Raw genomic sequence first — 23878 nt, 5'->3', positions numbered from 1 at the left:
GCTTTGAAAACTCTTCAACTTAAAATAAATCACAGCTGCCCTGGATCGCAGAAGTATCATGTGAGTTGTACACCAAACCTCAATACAGCTTCTTTTTATGTAAAAGGCAATAGTATCACTAGGTCCAGCAATACTGGCTCATCAACAAAGAACAACAGTACAAGTCTCGAGTCTGTCTCCTGGACATAGGAGCAATTAATTTCATGTCTACTCTTCTTCCATGTTATCACTGATGGTACAGAGGAGAAATAAACAGCTTTAGGGGAAGCTATACAAGGAGTGGCTGATGTCACTTGGTCTGTTCAGCCTGGAGAAGAGGAGACTGAGGAGAGACCTCATGGCAGTCTACAACTTCCTCGTGAGGATAAGTGGAGGGCCAGGCACCAATCTCTTCACTCTTGTGACCAGAGACAGGACCTGATGGAATGGCATGAAGGTGTGTCAGGAGAAGTTTAGATTGGATATTAGAAGTAGGTACTTCACCCAGAGGGTGGTTGAGCACTGGAACAGGGCCTCAGGGAAGTGATCACTGCATCAAACCTGACAGAGCTCAAGAACTGTTTGGACAATGCTCTCAGGCACATTTTGTGATTCTTGGAGCTATCCTGTGCATGACCAGGAGCTGGACTTGATGATCATAATGGATCCCTTCCAATTCAGGATATTCTATGAGTCTGTGAGCTCCCATTTTGCTGAAATGAAATGCTTGCACAGATCATGGGTGGATGCAAAAGCATGCAAAAAATAAGACGCAGTATTTGATAATAAAGCCAGTCTCAGGAAAAAAAAATAGTTGCTTATTTCCAAGTTGTTGCTTTCCTAGTGTTTTTGCCAATGAATTCTTAAGGTTTTGCTGCTGTGCATGCTCACAGCTGCTACTGTTGTGGCAGACCTTTGCATCTTGGCATCCACTTCTCATCTAACCCTGATGAAGAGTCATAAATTAGGCAGGGGGCAGACACCTAGTCCTCTCTGAGATATAATTTGACAGTGAGGCTCTAATCAGTCCTAACCTACACTGATAATGAATTCAGCATCCATCCAATATTGCCACTATCACAAAAACAAACAAACAAACAAACCTGAACAAACTAAACAGCTTGAGGCTGGAAGAATGAACTATCTGGCTGTACCCAATTGCTTCAGAATCACAGCCCCAGAGTTTTTCTACCATTCTTAGGTAATTACACCCAAGTTAATATTTTTTTCCAAGACAAATAGGATATTCACTTTTTTAGCCAAAGACTCCTAGAAGTCGGACATGGAGGGTCTTAAGGTCTCTTTCTAGATCTGCCAGAAATGACACTGATTAGATGCATCACCCTGACTTTCTGTCCCACTCCTTCCTTTGCTTCAACATCAGCCTGAGTGCGAGTGATGAAAACTGGTTTCCTTTATGGTGATCATTCAGTGTTACTAGCATTTCCCAATGGCTTGGGCAACTCTCCCGGGTTATATGCCTTAGCCTCAGCCCAGAAGCAGAACTCCTGCCCTGCCCTACCTCCCTTATAGGACTCCAGCAGCCCTGGTGTAAACAAAATAACAGTGATGATATTTAAACAGGAACCACTGTCAGTTACTGTGTTGCAGCTATCCAGAACCAGGTGTTAAGTCACATTAATTACAACATTATGTTCTGATTCTTATGTATACCCATATCCATGCAAATAGTAAGGTTTTACGGATGGATTTATATCATAGTTACAAAGCTGAGTTTCTGTGTGCTGTGCAATTAGTGTAAGCCAACTAAATGAAAGCCACAAGCTTTTATCAGAGGAAGACTTGGAGTTCCACCCACAAGGAAGGAAAAGAAACCACAAGAAGAAGGAAAAACATAATATTCTCGATGAGTGATCAGGAAAATATTTGAGTAACTGAATGGTAGACAATTATAATCTAATCCAGACACAGGCCTGGTCGATAAACTTAATGCTCTAGGCTAATCAGTGTGGTGGTGGGTTTTTTTGTTTTGTTTGGGATTTGTTTGGGTTTTTTTGAATCAACCATTACACTAAACAAATAAAATCTTTACTAAGTGCTTTAGATGGAAGGCATTTTTTTTTCAAGTAAAGCACAATCCAAGACTGAAACAGATTTCTCCCAAAATACACAGTAGAAATGTCAGGAATCATTTTTCAGTATTGACCAACAAAAGCAAAGCCAACATTTTTTCATCATGACACCACGGCAGCATCTCCATGACGAGTGAGAAGCTCTACAGAAAGCTGAACTCCCCTCCCCTCTCTGAAGTCTGTTCCCTGCCAGTCGGCAGGGCTGGAGCCAGATGCTGCAAAAGCCGCCTAATAAACAGCAGGGTTGTGTTCTTAAGTGAATCCAAATATATCTTCCTGATTATCCACAAGGAAAAGACCCACGGAGGAAAATGAAAACCTTGTTAGTGATACCCAAGTTTGAGAAAAAAAAATCTTTAAACTGCTTAATTTTGTCAAACCTCAAAAAACATAGTCTACGCTCTGTCTTACATCTATCTCATCATTCAGATGGTGTAAACTGTAGTGGCAGACCATCAGCCAGTATAAATTCTTTTGCTTTTACAGGATTTTCTGTAATTTACACTGTCCTAGAAGCTTTATCACAAATCTTTCACTGTATTTCAGAGGTGCTGTTGAAAGGAAATATTAATTTCCTAATGTTTACAACTTCTAATAACAATTTTTTAACAGTGGAGTAAGTACAACTTCTGCAGGGGAATCCACCAGTTTGGATGTGCCATCAAGTGATCTGACTTGCCAGTCTGCAGGTAAAATGTAACAGGTATTATTTTTTTCTTAAATATTAAATGTTTTTGTCTCCTGAGCCATTTCTATTTTATAACAGGCAAAGCAGTGCTTGCACTAAGAGCTCAGGATGTGAGGGAGCATACTAGTGGCAAAAAGAAAAAAAAAAAGGTTACAAGTAGATTTATCTGATAGCAGTTATTTTTAGAAAAATTTTTAAGGCTGATTTTCATAAACAGGAGGTCAGATGTTTGCTGTACTAAAGCAAAGCTCCTGAAACTAGTCTCAGCCTAAGGGTGGGTTAGCTGCTTTATTGCACTTAAATAAGAGCTTTTGCCAACACAGGTATATTGGTCAGAGATCATGTCTGTGGCACTGCCAGCAGACATTTTTGCCGTGAGCTTGGCCTGAGCAAGAGCTTCACTGCCACTGGGGTTTTATCGCTGGTTACTCTTCTGTGGTATCGAACCCAAAAGACGGTGACATCAGAGAAAACCCAAGAGGCAAACTGCAGGGAGATGTGCAGCAGCAGCAGCTTTGCTACCAGAGTTTTGCAGAGGGATGAGAGCCTGGGGTGATGGAATGACATCCCATCATTGTCTGTTGTGTTTGCTTACCATTATCTTGGGAATAACAATTCACATTATTTTGGGTCTAGCCTATGTTCAAGGGATTGCTGACCTCTTCTTGAAAAAAACAGCTGTGCACAAGGTGTGCACTGAACTCACAGCTGAGCCTGATAAGAGCCTGCAATGAAGGAAAGCCTTAGAAATTCCTTTGCTGTTTGGGGTTAAATGAGAAAACTCATTATTTGTATGGGACAAAAATTTCTCTCATTTTTGTTTCCGTTCAAATGGTGACTTTTAGAGATCTTTTAAGAAAATAGCCCTTTGTAGTTCTTTGCTAGATCTGGAACTGATCAAAAGAAAATACTGGATTATGATATTTTTTAATATTTAGATGAAGACTTAATCTAAAAAAATCCTAAGAGAATGTGAAGATTCTACTAGGAAGTGTTACTCTTTCAGGGATCTGTTACATAATTTCTATGTGAATGACTCCTTCTGGATCTTAGGGTGGTAGAAATGGCTTCTGAGGTAAATTGAAGAACTAAGCCTGGAAACAAGCAATTGCTTGAGCTGACAGGCATTTCTGATTGATAAGAAAAGAAATAAGTTGCATTTTGAGACTGTGAAGGAGCTTTTTTAAGACAAATGCAGAGATGATACACCCCTTTACTTTCATTTTGAGGTTAACTCACCAAGATTGACCTTCCTCTCCAAACTTGGGTTAACCTCACCATGTTCTTGTAAAACAAATGTTTTCTTTCCCTTTCCATGATTTTTCCTCTGGATGGCTGACAAACATTGTTTACCTTACAGTAAAAATCCACAAACAGACACACATGAAGACAAGGCCTACACCGTTTTTTTGTATGTGTATCACCATCTTAATCCAGAGGGAATATATTAGGCAGCAATCCAGAGTATATAAATGCTTTTTCACACACATGTGAGGTTGCAGATTATGTAAAATTTCAACCTGGTCAAATGTTTTATTTCCAATACTTTCTGACTTACCTATTTTCACTGTTTTTCACACTCAAAAATTATCAAACTCTGTATTACAACCAGGGTTTTTAAAGCAGCAATCTAAACCCACCCCACAAGCCTGTGATCCAGTCAAAACCCAATTATAGCTTTAATTACAGCCTGCAAATGAAATTATGCTGCCTGAGTTGAAGGATAACTTTAAAGCAGAAATGACTGAGTGGTTCTCCCTTTCTTAATGAGTTGCTCATGAGTTCTCCCTTTAATCTTTTAGAGGTGGCTATACTTTGACATCTCACAGAGCAGGATAACGATGGCAGGAACATTTCTGTCAGCTATTGGCAAGGTTCTGCATGATTTGACATGGCCTTCAGGGGCACAAGTCAATACACCTTTCTGGAAGAAGGAAAGGCTGAAAAAATTGTAATACACTGGATACTGTTCTCTCTACATAGAAAGTTACTATCAAGTAGTCAAATCCTGTAGTAAAGTTGGGGTCTCAAACCCTTTGGGCAATAACTGGGTCCTGAAGACTTTTTAGAAGATCATTCTGATTTATTGAACAATAATTTGTTATCTTTAAAATGCAGGTTGTTGTTGGTTTCAGTTGCATTTTTCAGCTAAAAAAAAGCATTATATTTGCTGGTTGTGTTGGACATGTTTTTCTTACTCTTAAAAGAAGAACATTGAATCTAGTTTCCTGGAACAGATGAATCTGATTTACATTATCTGATGCCTTTCAACTGACATATAAAGCAAGATTCTGTTCATATATATAGAACACGTATCTTCTCCCTAGTCAGTTATCTTTATTATCTGTTTTTTTTACTTGCATGAAACCTCAGAACCAGAAAAACCCAGAAACATTGCTGTTGTGTATGTACACCAATTTTTCACCAGACATAAAAATATGTTATTTGCATAAAAGGTTTAATTATAAAAATGACCTCTTTGGCCATGTAGTAGCAACTATTATTTACAGCAGTTAAGACCCAAAGCAGTTTAAATTCCCAAAGCATTTTGATAAACTTAGTCTTTAGATGTTATTATCCAGATATATTCTTACACTGGTAAGTAAAAGCATGGTTGTAAGATAAGGCATTAAACATAAAAGGTTACTGCTAATTAACAATGCATAATATTGTTCTATATGTTTAAAGAAATTATTGTATCATTTGAATAAGAGCACATAATTATCAATCTAGTTACAGGACAGACTAATTTAATTTTAATAGGAGCTGGATTTGACTTTGAATGATGTAATGCCAGTGAAAAAAACAGGTTAAAATATGGGGGATTTTTTTGTTTTACTTCAGCAACGATTATGAATGATGCTGTTCAGGATATAGAAATGAGCATATGGCTACATGTTTAGTGAAGTTCATGACTTCTGTGGTAGTAGCTGATTCCTTAAGGGCATTCACCTTTTAAAATACGTATAGAAGATGGTGTGTAAGTTTGCAGTTCGTAGCGGGCAGACCTGTGTATCTGCAACCCACACACTGCCAGTTCTGGAGCCCCAGCCACGTCTGCCTTGGGCTTTCCATTGTGCAGATAATTTGCAACTCTAAGCAGAAACATGAACTTCTTTGTCATGGTTCACTGGCAATTTTATCATTATATTTATACAGCAAGCAGGATGACGACTCAAACTCCTGCAGAAAGTGGCAGGGTGCAGATCTGTAGACATCTTTAAAGAGACAGATTTGATAAATTATAATGGAGATTTTTCTCTTGTTCCAGCAACTGAAATAACAATAATGCATGAAGAAAAACTTATGCAGACATATGGGCAAACCCTGATAAGATTTCATATGACATGCAAGATTTAAAAAAATGTATTATCCTCATGCATGACACAAGCTTGATTATCTAACCTCCAAAGTGTGAAATGAACTCTGCCTCCATAAAACATTTTACATTTTATTTGCACTAATTCTTATCTGAAATGAAACTCTCTTGAGCTGCAACATTGCTCAATCTCCTATTCTTGCTTGCGGTAATTTTTAATCCTATAACAAACCTCATCATTCAGTGGTTAAGAGATAAATTCAGGAGATTAGGTTAACAATCATGAAATTAAAAAAAAAAAAGTTTTTGTGTGCTCTTTATTAGGATTTAGAGCCCACTTTCTTTAGCTTTTCTTTGCAATGAAGAACAAAAAATCCTTCCAAAATTCCCTCTAAGCTCTAAAACTCTTCCTGGAATTTTTAGAAGTGGGAGTTTTATAAAACTACCAATGATAATGAGATCAGAAGGAAAAGCATTAACTTGAAATATGCATATCATTTTTGAGATCAAAGAACGGCTAATCAAATAACCACCTGAAATGGTATTTTTGAAATGATTGAAATTATTGTTGGATTATTATTATGGGTGTCTGGAAATTTGATCAAATGGTCAAAGAGTAGCAGACACCTTCCTTGGAGTTAAAGTTCAGATTACTCAGGTGGGATAAACAAGAACAATCCACCTCTACTTGGCTCATACCTGACTTTCTAAAGTGGAGAAGGATGTCTTAGAAACTGTAGTTTATGCAAAATGGTGTTTTTCATAGAGACCCCTACACCTTTTAATTTTCCTGTGGGAGCTCTAATGTAACATTCCCACAGTAATGGATCCTGGTATGGAACATCTGTCTTATGATATCATTGTGCTTGAAAATGGTCAAAATCTGTAAGGGAGCTGTAAATGAGGAGAGATTCAATAGCAGAAAAGTAGAGAAACAGATGGATTTGTGAATGAGACGTAGAACAGGAGTAGGGGCATTGGTTTCTACTATTTTATTAACCAGGTACTGTCAATATAGCCTGTATCTGATTTGGACTCAAAACTGAGGAATACACACAGAAGATATCCTTTGGGCAATTTTAGCAATAAGCAAAATATACTTTCTGATGCATCTTTGATTGCAAACCCCTTTTTAGTCAGATACTGAATTTCCAATTTGTGTACGTGCTTTGTTATTTTACACTTTGAATGGACAAGAACTCCAGCAGCAGCATTCCTTATAATACTCTTTTCTGCAATGCTCTTTGGTAACACTGAGATTGTACCCTTTAGTTACATGCATAAATTCTTCAGGTGAAACTATCAGCAGCCACCTGCATCAAACTTACAACATCCTGCTGAAAAAACGGGATGGTCAAAGTTATTTCTATCCCAATTTCTCAATTCAGATCTATAGCTTATTTTTATTTTTTTTCCATATTTCCTCTCTTTAAAAAAGATGGAAGCAGGCTTGAAGGGCTTTATTACCCAAAATTAATTTCTGATAACTCTCTGAATTCTCATATGAATTTTGATGAAAACTGACTTATTTTTGTAAAACATTGCTAGTATTCACTAACATTGAATACTTTTTGGAATAATCTTTTTCAATGAAAAACGTGCCTTGAGAAGTAAACCAAGCTGTTCTTTATGGACAAGATACGTGTTGCACCCAAACAACAAGAACCAATTTTGAAGTTAGCATTGCAGCAATTGTCTGCATTTCACCAAATGTTTTTGCAGATGGCAAGCTGTTGGGATACTTACTTGTACGTGGCGCTTACCCTTGCTCATGTAGGTGTACAAAAGCCAGGTCAGACGTTGATAGAGAAGCTCTAGTCAACCCCCAGCTCATAGGAGGCTGCAGCACACCTCCAGTGAGGTGGCAGCTTGTTTGGCGGGGTCAGGCTGAGTCAGGTGCTGCCAAGGCTAAGCCAGCCGGTGGCCTGGAGCTGAGCTTGCCGTCAGCACACCACTGGTTGGGAGCTGGGCTCATATGGCCAGCATGCAGATAATTGGGAGCTGGACTTGCATGGCCAGCATGCCAGCAGCCTGGCTGCATGTTTGGACTGAGGGGATCTCAAGGAAAGGTCTATGTTTTTGCAGCTTGGCAGTAGAAAGTCCTCTGCTGGTAATTAAAGCAGATGAGTAGAAAAGGGAAAGCTGGAGCACATCAAACTCACATAACCTGTTTCAATCTCTTCTAGCTAGCTATTCCCAAATAACTGCAGCTAAGCTATGACTTCAAACTGCAGCCAAAAACTTCAGGGCTTGGCAAAGCAGGGTCTTTCACAGCTTGCTGTGACAGGAGTCAGACAAGAGGAGTCAGGAATTCCTCCACATCCATAATAATGAACATCTGCTCTTCCACACAAACAAACAAGAAATACCTCTCTCTGTAAGAAAGTAGTGATGTTTTTGTATCTGAAGCTTTGAGTCTGCTTTTGAGCACACAGCTGCAAATTAAAAACGTTATTTCTCCCCTGTCCTTTAGACTGGGGTTTAAGTTTTACAGACATCAGCCCCTGCCCCAGCAGTGGTTCAACGCAGAGACAGACAGCACACAGTGTCCCTCCCAGTGGAGGAACAGGCTTTGCAAGAGCTCTGCTGCCGATGACAGGCAGCTTTCCTACCCACTAACTACCCAGATATGCCTTTCTGGTTCTCACCCCTTCATCTGTAGCTGGAAAGTTGGTGGCACATTTGTGGTTGAGAGCCCTTGCTAGTCCTGCAAACTGAGCTGTGGTTACAGGGTTGGGCAGGTCTGGGAGGCAGAGTTTCAGAATGTGACTGATCAGTGTGTTTTGTCTTGGCCAACACTTCCAAAGCAAGCCACAGAATGGCCATGGAAAAGTATTAGATGGGAGTTTTACAGAAGTTATGCCTCTGTTGGCAATTTCCCTTGGTATATTTTGCCTTTGCACCTTTAGGCTGAAATACAGACTGCCAAATGGCAAATTATCAGAAGAATAAATAAATTGTGGCACTGGTATGGCTGCTCTGTTTTGAGATATCCTTACAGTATAAGTGCATGTTTAAAATATGGTCACAAAGAATAGGTCTATCATGTGTCCTGTTGTAGAAATAACTGCTGGGCAAGTCTGGAATGCTCTCTTGCAACAAACCTTTTTTTCCTTGGTCTTATGCATGAAGTAGCAACAGATGCTGAACCGAGGGGTTAGTAAACTAAATGCTTGCTGTGTTCTTCATACAGCTAAGCACCTCATTCATTTAAAATTTTGTTTATTTCTTTAGGTACAGGTATTGATAAAATTCAGTAATGCAAAATGACAGACTGAGAATATATAGATAGAGGGTCTTCACCACCCCATGATCCACTGACACGTAGGGCAGTTGCAAAGTTATAATGTGCTGACAGAGGAAGTATAACAAGATAGATTAGAGAGAAACATATTTGGAAGTATAAAAACCTCAAGTGACTTTGTATGTGTTTGTTTCCTAATCTAATTCACCATCAAAAGTAGAAACAGCAACATACTTGGTCAGAGGAAGTCCTAACCAAGTTCAGGAACTTGTCTACCATCTTTTAAATGTCGCATACTATTTCTAACAGGGTATAAATTAAACGTCTAGTATTTGCAGAGACAAACAAAAAAACTGGGTGTATTGGACAACAATTAATTGGCAACAACAAACAATTGGCACAAACATCACAGTAATCAACTGGCCACTTGCACTGTTGCAAGATATGAACAAAGTATTTCCAATGTATTTTAGATACATGTAATCTCAAAACCAGATCTACAGCATTACCAATTTATCATGAATACTGCATGTTCATTAGCAAAAAATAAAAAAGCCATCTTCCTTACCTGCTATTGCTTCAAGGCTAGGGATTGCAATAGTACTGTAAGTGCTAATACATTTACAGGACCACGTGCGAACTAAGGTTTCCTCTGCGTTTTCCAGGCCTGGTACTCTGTCCATGAAGAAAGAGCCCCACTGTTTAGATACAAAGTAAGGAGCTTTGAGCTGATCTCCCTGAAAGAAAAACAAATAAATATGTCTTTATCTATCTACAAGTTTTAGTTTAAGGAACTACTCTAGATTCTGGGAAACTTGTATTGTACCTCAGGGGCAATGTGACTTTAAAATATAAAGACAGACAGTAACAGTCTTCCTCTCAAAAGTCCCCAAGCTTCTCTTTATGCAATTAATGGATTTCTTAGGACATAGAAAGTTAACTTTAAATATTTTTCCCTTAAAAAAAAAAAAATCTTCCTTTTCCCCTGTTTTTCTCTTTCTGATAGTGTGAGTTGCCTGCTGCCCTTCTCCGCTGGAGAGGCTGGGTAGCTGCGGCACAGACCGTAACGCATCCTGGATGTTCTCCTCAGGGAAAAAGAGCTTCCTGGTGCTGGATGGAGTAACTGTGATGAATGGCACCTGTGTTATCTGTTTCTGAGCTGAGGAAAGAGTGAAAACAGAGCCACAGAATCCATGGAGAACCTCTCAGTTGTGTAGCAAATTCTGAAAATTTGATTTTTTCGTCTATATTTTCAGACAACAACATCTAGACTAATTATGTTTTAAAGAAAGCATTAGCACAGCACTGGGAAAACTGATTTTTTACCAGTTCCTCTTGCAACCTGTTATATACTGTCATGAGGAATCAGAGAAAAACTCCATGAGACATCTACAGAAAGATGAAAAACTGGAAAAACACCCTCTGAACTACACTACAGAAAATCTGTTAAAGTCATTTGTGTGCAAAGTAACTTCTCAGACCTTCAAAGCATAGGAGAACAGATATTGTAGTGCGTGCCTCCAGATTTGTGAACTTTTGTACTTTAGTTTCCATTTAACCCCTTTCTTAATAGTTTCGAGAATCTCCTGGAATCATTTGTGTTTATAACAGAGGCCTGTATCTTTTGATCACAAGAAAGCTGTTGATCCAGCCAAACAGACCACGTCAGCAAACACAGAACCATTCTTTTGTGAGTCTGTGTAACAGTTTTTCCTCTGAGTATAGCTGGGGGTGGGGAGGAAGCACTGATTTCAACAAATATAGATATTACTTTCTGTCTTCTGATGTAAATAAGTTGAAAAAAATTCCTATCTTTTGTTTCAAAGTAAGAATTTAAGTCCTGAGCTTTTCGTGGTTTGTTTTTTTTTTCCCCCCCTCTTACACAAAGGGCACATCTCACTTTTTTTTTTTTTTTTAGTTTGCCAAATTTTGTCTTTCCATGCAAATCCCAGGTCTCTACATCAGTTATAATTAAATGTAGATGTTGTGCTGACTTAAAATCCATTTGCCAGCTGGATGACATATGCAGAAAACTCTTCAGCTGTTCAGGTGATTAATCAAAACAGCAATCCCGGTGCTGGCCCATACAAGCCTTTGCACAAAAGACAGTGCCTTGTTTATTGACAAGAGAAAAAACTGTGAGGGTTCCACTTTTTGAAATGCGTGGTTGGTTCAACAGACAATTAAAAATGCGACCTTAGGACATGAACTGATTTTTTTCAGAGGTTTGAATCTCAGCATGGGAATTTCTTCCTTACTAAGAAGGGGGAAGTTATGCCTTGGGTTTACAACCCAAGCCCTTAGTAAAACCAAATCCAGTTAGATATGAGACTTGTTATCAAGTCAGGTGGTAGAGAGCTCCCATCATCATAAGCCATTGCTATTGGCTTGTCTCCACATTACAGGGCAGGTTTGGCAGGTTAAATCTTGATTTCAAACCTGAAAAGAGCTGTCAAAACTTTGCCCACATCTTTAGGAAGCATCAGACATCGCTCGTGCTGCCATCCCTACCTGATGCCTAGAAGGTGTCCATATCTCACAGGCAGCACACATAGCCTGCCATAAGGACAGACCACGTACTGTGACTCTGTACATCTGTGAAATGAGGCAAAAGTCTGCTCTTAACATGGCTATTCCTCACATGCCCGGAGGCACATGCTCAACAGTGGGGCTGAGCATCTCTGGAAGATGCCCTAGCCACTTCTGCAGGCCCCAGACATGGGATTTTCTCTCACAGCAGGACAGTAGATCCTGGGAAGTGCTGAGTAAACCCTCTTTCTCATGTAAATGCCCCAGGCATACGGATTAGCTCTCAGGCATATTGGTCAGACAGTAGTAGGTCAAACATAGATTGTATCAGTTGAGGGTACAAAGCCTTAAGGAAAACGTCTAGACTTCAGGGAAATAAGGATGGTACCAAGCTTCCCCAAGTCCCAGAGTCTTCCTGGAAATCAAAACACCTGCAATGCTTTTGCTTTACTAACTGCAGGCAAACAGGGCCTGTTAACAGAGCAGACAGAATCTGTTAATAGGACCCTGGGGTAACACTAATTTGTCAACTTAAAAATGACCTTTCTAAAATACAAGTAGGCAGGGAGCTGAGCTCTGAAGCTTTTCTACATTTGGTAAAGAGATGAAAAAAAGAAAGATGTAAGGGAGACAAGGGTAACAGGTCAAGCTGTTAGTATTTTTTAAAGGCTTTAATTAGGTAGAGATTTGCCATCTATGCCATCATCTTTGTGCCAAGCACAGAGCATGAGGAATATTTTACGGCATCCAATATGATGGATGGTACTGCTGGCTGTACGCTTTGTGCCAAGGAAGTAATACCATCACAGACTCCTGATGCCAAAAAAAATCAGTGCTCAAAATACAGTTTTGCTGGTATAACAGTAAGCACGTGAGATGTTGCTGCCAGCACAGCTGTGCTGGTCACAACAACCAGATGTTCCTGAATAACACACCTATGCTGGGTGTGCAGATGGACAAGTCAGCCACTGGTCTAACTTCTGTCGCACAGAACCTGCCCCCTTACAAGTCATGTGCAAATATAAAACATTTCATCAATGATATTGTACCTAAACTACCATATGGATCACTATAAGCAGACTTAAAATAAAATGCATTGCACTTCAGTATATTGGCTTAAAGACTTTGCTTTAACTCACCAGGCTCCAAAACAGCCCATCAGGTTGTTCCTGAAAGTACTGTTGGATTTGTGTTAAAGATAAACAGGAATAAAGAAACAAACAGAGCCAAAAGGCACAAAGTAAATTGTCTATGCTCACAGCAAGGGAGGCATGGAAATTCAGGGGAATAAGGGCCCTGATGCCTACAACCAACCAGACACTAGGCAATACTGTAAAAATTAAGTTCTCCCTTCTAACTGCAAAAAATGTCATCTATATCCACAAAAAAATTCTTTGATTTCTGCTCCATTAATTCCTATAGCCTAAGGTTTTTACAGCTCCTCTGCAACAATTTTCCTCGAAATCCTGGGACAAATTTCAGCTTTTTTTTTGAGTTTTCATTGATGGAATTGATCATACATTTAAAGAACAGAAGGCAAAACCAAAGCCTTCAGCCAAGCAAACAAACCCCATTCTGGGAGGGGGGGAAATCTTGTTTCAACACAATGCTTCATATTTTTTTCCCCCTGCATGCTGCAATTCACTTAGGAGCCAAGTAACTGCATGAATAGTTTTTAATTTGCTATTCTCTTGCTTATTTGGTTATGACTCATATACTTAAAAGAACTGTAGTTGTTACCATAATTTCACAGCTATGTGTATCTGGCTTATATCATGCATTTAACTGAAGGGAAAAGACAAAAACTGCCAACGAAAATGGAAATTACAAGTCACAGTTTGTGTGTGAGAAGGTTGTTTTCTTCCCCTCCCTCTTTTAGTGATGAAACTCCAGTCAAACAACTGAAAACAGATTTTTATAATTTCCTTTTGAAAGATGCAATCGCAAATTAAAGTCATACTTTATTTCTTTAATAGTATTTTGTAAAGAGTGATAGAATTGAGTATTGCATCATGTATTAAGTTTTCAGTCCCTCTCTGCACACACAGAGCAGTGTATTTTTTTTAATTGCCAATGAATGCTAAGGCTGATGAACCAGATGAAAACTAATCTGTTTGTGACTAATTTTCCAAAAGGACCTGACTTCGTACACTCATTTGAATTGGCTTTTCTCCCTTCCTAACCAAAGGGTTAACAGGAGAAGTTGCTTGGGGGAATGAAAATAAAACTTCCATAGGACTGTAAAGGGAGACCCTTTGAACTAGTCCTGTTAAGTTAGTGGTGTCCAGTCAACTGCAGAGATATGGATGTGACCTGTTGTTCAGACTCCAGTGAGCAGCGTGGTAATGAAATAACACCACTGACCTGCCATGGCCCCCCTGGTTCAGGTTCCTTTAATCAACACAATTCATTTCTCCCTTGCTTGCTTGCTGTCACTGGTAGCGGATGTAAACTGAACAGGGGTTGTGTGTGGCAGGGGTGGTGTCTCCCCGAGACAGGAATACTACAGCGTCAGTGAAATGTCAAGCCCACGTCTAGAAGTCTCAATTTCCTACTTGATAACTGATGCGATAGAGAAGATGGATCTTGTGAGCAGTTGACCAGAGGTGTTTCAATAAGAAAAAAACCAAATCATCATCATGGGCTTAGAAACACATTGCTCAATTACTCTTTCTTTGTACTTCCAGGAAGAGAAACATTTTCTGGCTCTCTGTTCAAAAATGTGTGCTTCAAAAGCATACATGGAACATGCTTAAGAAACCATGGTTGAATAAAATCCCACAAACCTTACAGAGATGCAACAATGTAGCACAATCTCCAGTCAGAGAATGAAGAAATTTATAGAGGAGAATGAGTTATTTTTAAAGCATTAATTCCTCAAATCAAATTACATTAACCCATGTAGTGCTACTAATAACTCTTCCTTCCCCCCACCTGCATCCCACCTTTCTTACTAAGAAACACATTTTTCTTGACAGGAGACTGAGTTTCTTTGTCTTAATTTTTGTTTTTCTGCAACCTAGGAAAAAGCCTAAATATCAATGATTACATTTCCTTATTTCAGTGACTGAACCATCCTTGTCTGACCTTAGTTTAGAAATCAGGATAGTGGGTGAAAATATAAGATATATCTATTAAAAGTAGAGCAATAGATATCACATCTATATTGTTTTATTCCCATTGAAGATATCCTTTTTTCCATTGAAAACTGGCTTTTACAACACTTCTTAGTCAGATTAAAAAATACCTAGTATAAAACTACCTCCCTATATTTTTTCTATCAGTAAGTTAACTTTTTAATCATAAAGAGTAATTATTTTAACAGAAAAATGAAGCTTAGTGCCTTACAAAGCAAAGTGCAAAAAGCACATCTCTCTGCAACTAGAAGAAAATGACCTATTTATTTAGCAGCATATGAAATTAAAATACTCTAAACAGAAAGTGAAGCTACACTGCAATTCCTACCTACAGTGGACATGCCGGAGGTACATTGCTGCCCCATCATCCGTATGAGCGCCGTTCCCTATCTGCTTTGTTCTTTGCCAGTAGAGAGATGAATAAACCATAATAACTTTTCAAGTTCTGTGAGAGAATTAAAGGCTGGCACTAGTGCTAAGGCCCTGCTTCCCAGCTGTGATCAACCTCAAAGTCCATTTATCTGAAGTAACTATCAGCAGTTTGCACTGGAACAGATTTTGAAACAGTCCCTCTTATCTGAGAGCAGCTGTCACCAAAATAAATAACCTATGAGGTAAGCTGCAAATTAGAAGTTCTTTGTATATAAGGAAAGCACAAGCAAGCTGTATTTCACAGAGAAAGAAAGCGAGCTTTAAAACAATCTAATAAAAATTCTCCTATGTTTACAGTTGGCCACAACACACAGGGAAATGTCATGAACTCAGCAGAGTTCAGTTGCTGGACTTGTGATAAGTGTCCATGAAATTTCTCCTTGTAGGATGGAGGGCAGGTTCTTGTTACTAAAAATGAGAAGACTATGGGTTGTTGCTAAGGGAGAGCACACTCAGCTCTTTTTCTGAGATCCATGACTTAGCTCCAGATAGAAGCTCTGTGTCACTCGTGCAAGGCCTAAGCTGGGGCAGAACAGCATCCCCCTCGTAAGACAAGGAGAATATGTCTTTGGGGGATGCTGATGGTGCCAGCATGGTGAGATAAGCAGGTTCATTCTCAGTGCAGGTGGTATGAGGCTTTTTTGTAACTTACTTTATTCTGCTCCAGGAAACATCTGCGAGGAACCCTTACCTCATATTTTCCTTTCTTCTCCAAGGGCTCAGATTCAGCCTTTGCAGGCACTGTAACCTTGTCCCCTAGAAGCTCCTCTAGGATGAAGACAGTTTCCCAGTTGCTATAGTGACGAGCTGGGAAAATATCTGAGTGCATGCTGTCACCAAAATAAACAACCTACAAGGGAAGAAGCAAATTAAAATTCATTGTATATGAGGAAAACACAAGCAAACTGTATTTCACAGAGAGAGAAAAAGAGGTTTCAAACAACCTAATAAAAATTCCTCCACATTTACAGTTGGTCATGACATAAAGAGATTTTATTAATATCAAGTTTGGAGTTTATCTTCTACCAGCTCCATAAGGGAAAGGCTGGCCTCACAACACCCTCCTCACTCTTGCCCTCCAGGGTTACTGAACGGGGATACTTGATTGGGACCGGCACAAGGGACATCACTGAGTTTTTTGACTGACAGAAATAGCCTGACAGGCTATTAAGAAGCAGCTAAATGACTATCAAGAAAATACACTAAACAGGAACAAGTTTTGGATTACATTGGAAACAAGAGAGAATATGGAGCATCTCTTGGTGACACAGAACTCTTCTGTGTCCAGGGAGGAGTTTACTCCCTAGAGAAAATGTGGTCACACCATCTTCAATGGCATTTTCACCCATACAGACCTGTACTTAAAATAACATAATCCTAGTTTTAATCTATTTAATCTGTTTCCCAGTGAGATTATATAAAGAAGCCAAAATACATGATCATTCATACAGAATAAAACATCCAGAAAGTTTACATATTCTACCGATAAGAAGACTATAATATGCTACTTCCAGTTCTGGGCTGCAGGCTGCTAGACAGCAGCAAGCTTAACCAGAACAAAAGTTTGGGGTCCATCACATCAAAAACCTTAATGAAAACTTGCCTGGTGAATTCTTGACTGAAACTGTATTTCCAGAAAGATTTACTCTAAACATACCTTGGGGTCCAGCTTGCCAGTTATCTTCTTCAGCAGATCAAAGAGCTGGGTAGCATTACCTTGAGAATACCAGCCGGGCTTGTCCAGTGACGGCAGAGCCTCCTGCTCCTCGTCATTCTCTGAAATCACCAGATTGCATGCTGTTAGTGAGAGCAGCCCATCCTCCTGCATTTGTGACATGTGTGACAAGTTGCCTGTGCGTGACTGATCTTTTTTGACATTAAACCGGCCCCAGTATCTGACTTAAGTTCTGGTAGTGACTGCAGATTCAGTCAAGGTGTTTGGTAGCTGGCAGTAGGCAGAGATTTGTGAGAAAAGAAGCAGCTGAGCCTTGTCTGCACGGATTACAGAAGAGCTAGGGAATCAAAGTAATGGGCTTGGCCTCACAAATACTGCAGCAGTGAAGGCAGGAAGCCACATGGACCATGCAAATGGAGGAGCTGCTAAAAATGCAAGGTGAAACCATGAGAGAAAACAGACTGTAAGAGATAACATGTACCTTGTCACACAGACAAATGAGCTATGGTTTTTAAACACTGACATGAAAACAACAAAACAGACTGAATTAGCTCTTGAGGGCATTCACCAGCCTTAGATCAGCAAAAATAAAGAGCAGTTCCAGCTGTCATACAGTTTTGAAGAAATGATGAGTGGACAACATTGCTGCTGGTGGTGTAATCCACACTGACATACATTCACACTGGCAGTATCAGTAGAAACTGAAACTCCCTGGTCATTGCCCAACTGTGCCATAGGCTTTGTTTCTAGCTGGTCCTAAAGCAGATGGATCTATCCTGCTGTCCATGTAACCTTGTTGCTTTTTCAGATCCATGTGTTATTGAGAGATGAACACTTATTAGCTTCTTGCTGGAGTCTTAGTGAACCAAACTAGAATTTCATCAGAAATATTAATATTAACATCTTCTGTCTACTGAATTGGTGCAACAAAAGGTTGATTTTGTTAGTCGGTCTCAATCAAATATGTCTTAATTTTATACTAGAGACAGAGGGGTTAGAAGCCAATACAGTGCTGAGATCTGACTTAGGTGTAAGATCAGGACTTCAATTTTTCTTCTGCTTTATAGAATTCTTCTAAGTACTCAAAATGTGTTAGGAATAAGAGTTAGACAGAGGAAAATTCACTTGATCAGAGAGTGCTGGAAGTTGGAATGAAAATTCCGGAGAACAGTGAAATAGACAGCTTTTTGTTTAAGAGCATTGAAGACGTACATGAAGCAGTACATTGGTCCCTGAAAGAAATTAAAAAAGGAAGCAAAAAGGGGGAAATAGGTATGTGGAGAGAGGAAGTAAATAATTCTTTAATATTATGAATCTAAGAATTTGAATAAACACAGGATTTATTCTCAGACAAAACAATTCTATATTAAGGGTGTTTTATAACCTAGGAAAAAACAAGGAAATCAAAGTTGACATTAACAATTCATGTAGAACTTGTGTGGCAACGTCTTTTCCTTTGTTCTTCTTTCAGGAACCTAACGATAATAATAATAATAAATATGATAGCATCCATTAAAAATATCTTTATTTCCTGACTTTTAAAATACCTTTGACCAAACAACTTCTGATCAAACAAAAGTTGTCAAACTTCAGTAAATTTGTTTTATTTTCTCTGTATTTTTAGACGTATTTGCATGGCTGGCTGAACGAGTAGACACAATCTTCAAATGACAGAGACATAGAAAAAGAAACTTATGAAAACTCTTTTGAGCTGCTATCAAAAGTTTCTTGAAATTTGTGAAGGTTATTGTAGTCATCATTGTCTCTCCATTGGGAAACAATTCAATCAGGAAAATAATGGAAAAAAATGGAGCTATTATGAAAGGTATTTTCAGAATAAAAACATTGCATTTGCAAACAGGAGCCCTGTGTATTACAGCAACACCAGAAGGCTCTGGCAAAGAGCAAGACCCTGCTTTGCTACTTCTATGGAAAGGCCTAAAGGGCAGTCCTGACTGAAACAATTCACTCTAATTACAAGGTAAAAGACCTCTCGCTCTGTGAGAGCTATTACTGTCACCCCTAGCAATGGGATTCATCTCACTTAACCCAATGCATCCGGAATTTAGGCTTCTAATTTACGGTTACAATCTGAACTAATGGGTCAGGATCCCATGGTAGGCAAAAGAGAGTGCAAGAAGCACTTTCTAGAGGTGCCAGCTTTGGAGGAGGAAAGGATTTAATTAAGTTAGGAACTTTTCTTTTAGGCAGTGAAATGAAGGGAAATTAATTCCCCCTTAAGAAGGAGGCAGCTAACAGCATTGAGATGTCTAGTTCATTATGGGAACACTTCAGTTTTGGAAGGAGCTTCAGAAATTTGAGGAATTAGGATAGGTCCTTTAATATATTTGAGTTGTAGTGTCATAGGGAGAAAACTGTGAACGGGCAATCCCTGCCTTGAAGCATCTCACATGGCTGCTTGTGCTCACACATCTAGGTGTGACTGTGTCAATTTTATTTCTGCAATCTGAAGTGGGAGGAAATGAATGGTGTTTCAGTTGCAGAAAGCCATTAACAAGAACAGTTTCTAGTTCACTTAAATTTGCCCTGTGGCAAAATTATAGTTAAGAAAATTATTAAACTGTCTCTTAAGGTTTCTTGTAGAAGTTCTGCCATGTAAAAATTGATATGCAACAACTTAGAAACCCATCAATGACACCATTGGCTCTGACCTTGTATCTTTGAGATGGCAACTACACAACAGTGCTGAAGAAATCTGAAAATTTCCTGCAAAAATGCTGCATAAATGTGGTTATGGTAATTCCTAATGTATCTTAGATATTCCAAGCCTAACACTGGCAACACTCGGTCAAGAGGAAAACTGCCGCTGACCTTCTTTCCACTTTGCTGTTATTGATTCGTAGAAGTTCATTCAAAGGTCAGAAATGCTATAAATATTCTTCCAGCAGGAAGCAACATATATAGGTGGGGATGCTAATGCTTCAGGTCTATAAGCTGGGAGGAAAAGGAGATGTCCTGACAATTTCAAACAGACTGGATAACCAAAAAGAATTTTCTAGATGATTTAGATAGAGAGACTTGCTTCCTTCTGAGGACTAATATATCACTGCAACCCAGATTCCTGGCTGTAAATTGAAAACGTGTCATGACAAGAAATGTAAAGGTAGCAAGCAAGTAAAATTATAATTAAAGCCAGAAAATCGTTCTATTAAAACACTCACCCAAACCTAACAGTGATCCAGAGTAGTTTTCCTGAGGGGAAGTTACTGTTGCTTTTTAAAAACAACAACAAAAGCTTGACTCATGCTGGGGCATAATTAATATTACTGAAAGGCAATTTACATATAGCTGTGTCTAACAGCTTGGGAAATGGTTTCTGATTCAGAAATATACTCTCATCACCATTACCAGATGTTTTTTCAGATAAACCAATTCACTAACAAGACTTGCCTACCTTTAAATGTGCATTGCAGCTTTAAACATGAACTGAGGAACATCTGGTTTCATTCTGAATGATTATGCAAAAAGTAATCAGTGAAGCTTATTCTCATTTAAATGACAACTGATGGTAATTTGCTTTGGCAAAGAGTCACTGGTTGGGAAAGACTCTGCACATGCTTGCTTATTGCCTCCTCCTTGGCTGTCTGTTTATGGGTTATACCTGCTGAGGTGGAAACCTGAACACATGCAGTTCGAGTGCTGAGGTGGTGTCCACACAGCATGTTTAGCCCAAGGTCTAAACCTGGGGATCCACCCCTAACCTAGCTAGCACTTACACTGCTAAACCTCAGCCCATGGGACAGGGCTCTCAACTGAGAAGCCCAAGGTTAAGAAAGAAGCTAAGAGATGAATGTGAATTTGTTCTTCAACAGTTACTCACATATGCTGAGCCATACCTACACACCCAGCTTAATTTTCATCAGCTCACCACCCCTGAGGCACCACCCTGCACTGCTCCTTTGGCTGGGTGCCCTGCACTGAGTGTTTGTTACACGCTGGGGCCAGGACCTGCAGGTGACTCACTGGAAAGCCTGAGGATGCCTTGCATCTACTTGACTGGGCAGACACCAGGGTAGGAAAGAAATTCCGGGTGGCCAGAGGCCATGCCAGCCAAAGATGTGCTAGGTGTAACTACAGTTTTCATACAGCTCCCGAAGAGACCCTCCTCCTGCCATTCTGCCTTTCTCTTGACAGCCTTTAACTCATTTCCATACAGACCTAGTCAGACAGGCTACTAGGGTTACTGATATCTTTTTTTTGCCTTTGAGCTGCATAGTAGAATGGTAAACATGCGTCGACTGTGTCGCTGCTCATGCCTGTACCTGCTCCTGCCTCTTCTTGCCCATGGGCAGCTCTGGTGGGCTCCCACTGCCTGCAGGCACCTAGTGCAGATGGGCTCATGTGTTCAGCACGCTGAAGCTCTGGTTACCACTCCAGGGATTATTGTAAAACAAGTACATTCTGTAATCCACAACTATCATACTGATATACCTCTCTGCAATTTAAAATAATGCCACTTCAGCCCCCGAGGGCATTAATATAAAAGCTGGATTAAGTTCCAGCCTCACTTGCAAGCACAATCTGATTCTGGATAGCATTTTGGGCTCACTTAAGAAAAGAAAACAAACTCTCCTTTCCTTAAGGGAAATCAGGGCAGGAAAACACAAGACCAAGGGACCTGCATAGGTAAAATCCTTCTGATGGGTTCTTCTACTTGTAAAAGTAAAGAGATGGGATGATACAAGCTGTAGAGTTTCCCTGTGGGCATGTTCTCCATGAAGAAAGCAAGTACTTACAAGTTTCCTGGAGGTAAAACTTCATACCCTATGGATACCCGTCTTAGGGTACCACCCAAAATTCCTGTGTATAGACCAACCAACTTTGCTGTGTGGTTTCCAGGATTCACTCAGGTAATTTCTGTGTGTTTTGCCATCCATGAATTGCTTCTGTGCCCTGGAAGCAGCTGCAAAAGAAATCCATCTACCTGACATGCATCAGCACTTGCTGGTCCCTTATCTGACTGCATGACTGCAGGGAAGTGATAAGGAACAAATTATTTCCTAAGTATGATGTCCTGAAACAAAGCTTAAGGCTTCTTAAAGTGACTGGTGATTTTAGCTATCTCCATTCTTGGCTCTCCAGTCTCTGGTAGGTCTTTGGTGGGGTGTTTTTTTTGGTTTGTTTGTTTTTTTGGTCTAGTTTGGTTTTGGTTTTGTGGGGTTTTTGTTTAGTTTTGTTTTTTCTTTTTTGTTTTGTTGTTGTTTTGTTCGGTTTGCTGTAATTATTCTGGTTTTGTGTGTGTGTGTTCCCTCCACCCTTGTCCCCAAAAAAGCCTGAAGTTCACTTCCTCTTCCTGCCTTTGCATCGTTTTGCATTTTTTGGGCTGGCTTATGGTTGGTGAGATAGAGGCTGAAATTATAAAAGTAAAAATTCAGTTCTAAAGACTGTAACAGGGTTTTTAAATTTACATAGGCAGTGATACATCTTTCTTATTCTTAGCAATCCCAACATATATGTGCTTATTCATATGGAGGACTAAATAACAGTTCTATTTAAAGCTGGCAATATTCCAAAGGAACACCATAGATAAAGCTGAGAGAAAAATATAGATACTACCCTGTTAAAAAAATAAACTATTTCATAATAATACTGCTTATCCAATTACTAACAATTCCTTTTCTCAGGAAGGACTTCTGTTCTTTTGCTATTTTATAAGTCCTGATAAAACCAAAGTATGAGATTGGGCGTTTTCAAATTGCTCTGGGCATATAAAACCCCCCACAGAATCCTTTAAGTAGAAAGAAATAGTTTTTACATTCTTAGTTTTATTACAACTTGTTACATTTTTACTAAAATCTGCCTTACTGCATAATTGTGCCAAGCAACAGGATATGCAGAGACAAGATTGAAGTTTTGTTGTTTGTAAGAAAATCAGTAGTTCCTTTAGAGAAGTCAGCAAGTAAGTTTCTTTAGGAGGTTTTGGCTGTTGTTTTATAGGAACTGAAAATAATAGCTCACTACAGATTTAGTAATTTGCTTTCAAATCTGTCAAACCACTAACTTTATACCTTCCCCAAACAGTTTAGCTAACAAAGTATTTCTATGTAAAACACTGATATGATGAAATATTAGCAAAGTCATTTCTTCTTGGAAAAGGAGAACTTTTTGGAAAACAATTAATCTACAAGTTCATTTTTAACTGTGATTCATGTGCAAATTTTGTGAGCTTTTTTTCCATATTTTTATTTAACTGTATTTATAAATCAGAAAACTTCTACTTTGAAAATGTAAGAGGAACATACATACATGATTTCACTTCTTCATTGCATGTATTTTGTATGGGTATTTTTGTTTTGCTTTGGTTTTTTGGGGATCTTGGAGAGGTACAAAATGGCAATAAAGGAAATTCCCTCTCTAGAACAGTTTTATTCTGGACCTTATTAGTTTTGTAGGAAGTTCCTTATAAATGAGGAACTCCCAATATTCAGATAAATAGCCATGTAAATATTGATATCATAGTCATTCTAGAGATCCCTATATAATTATGGAGAGAGATAGCCCTTCCCAAAAAGCATTTTCATTTCAAATAAGTTAGGAAGGGTAAGGTAACTGAGGAAAAAAACTGACATAAACATTCCAGAAATATAAAAGTCAGTTCAAGCATCTGTATAGGGTGCATCTCTTACTAGGGTGTTGTTCACTGCTGTATAAAAATTTGAAGAGTGGAAGAAGATGGAGGGAAGCACAGAAGACGAGATGAAGGCCCAATCAGTTCTGACCTAACCTGTCACTTCAGAAAAATGTCTCAATTTCTGAATTAA

General features: G+C 39.1%; 1 protein-coding gene across 2 annotated transcripts in view; it reads right to left on the bottom strand.

The window, feature by feature from the left end:
- Positions 1-23878, bottom strand: part of NT5DC1 (5'-nucleotidase domain containing 1) — a 132287-nt gene that overhangs the window by 2490 nt on the left and 105919 nt on the right. For both annotated transcript variants that reach the window (XM_027898640.1, XM_027898641.1), the window contains 3 exons: positions 17079-17197; positions 16113-16271; positions 9892-10060 (listed from right to left, as the gene is read on the bottom strand). In XM_027898640.1, the coding sequence (XP_027754441.1) occupies positions 9892-10060; positions 16113-16271; positions 17079-17197 (447 nt within the window). The remainder of the gene's footprint in view (positions 1-9891; positions 10061-16112; positions 16272-17078; positions 17198-23878) is intronic.

This window comes from Empidonax traillii, unplaced genomic scaffold, assembly GCF_003031625.1.
Source record: "Empidonax traillii isolate 1590-97213 ecotype Southwest subspecies unplaced genomic scaffold, ASM303162v1 scaffold611:size485065, whole genome shotgun sequence".
In the NCBI taxonomy this organism is placed as follows: Eukaryota; Metazoa; Chordata; class Aves; order Passeriformes; family Tyrannidae; genus Empidonax; species Empidonax traillii.
Note: the sequence above shows the minus strand (reverse complement) of the source record. Positions and strands in the feature narration are given on the sequence as shown.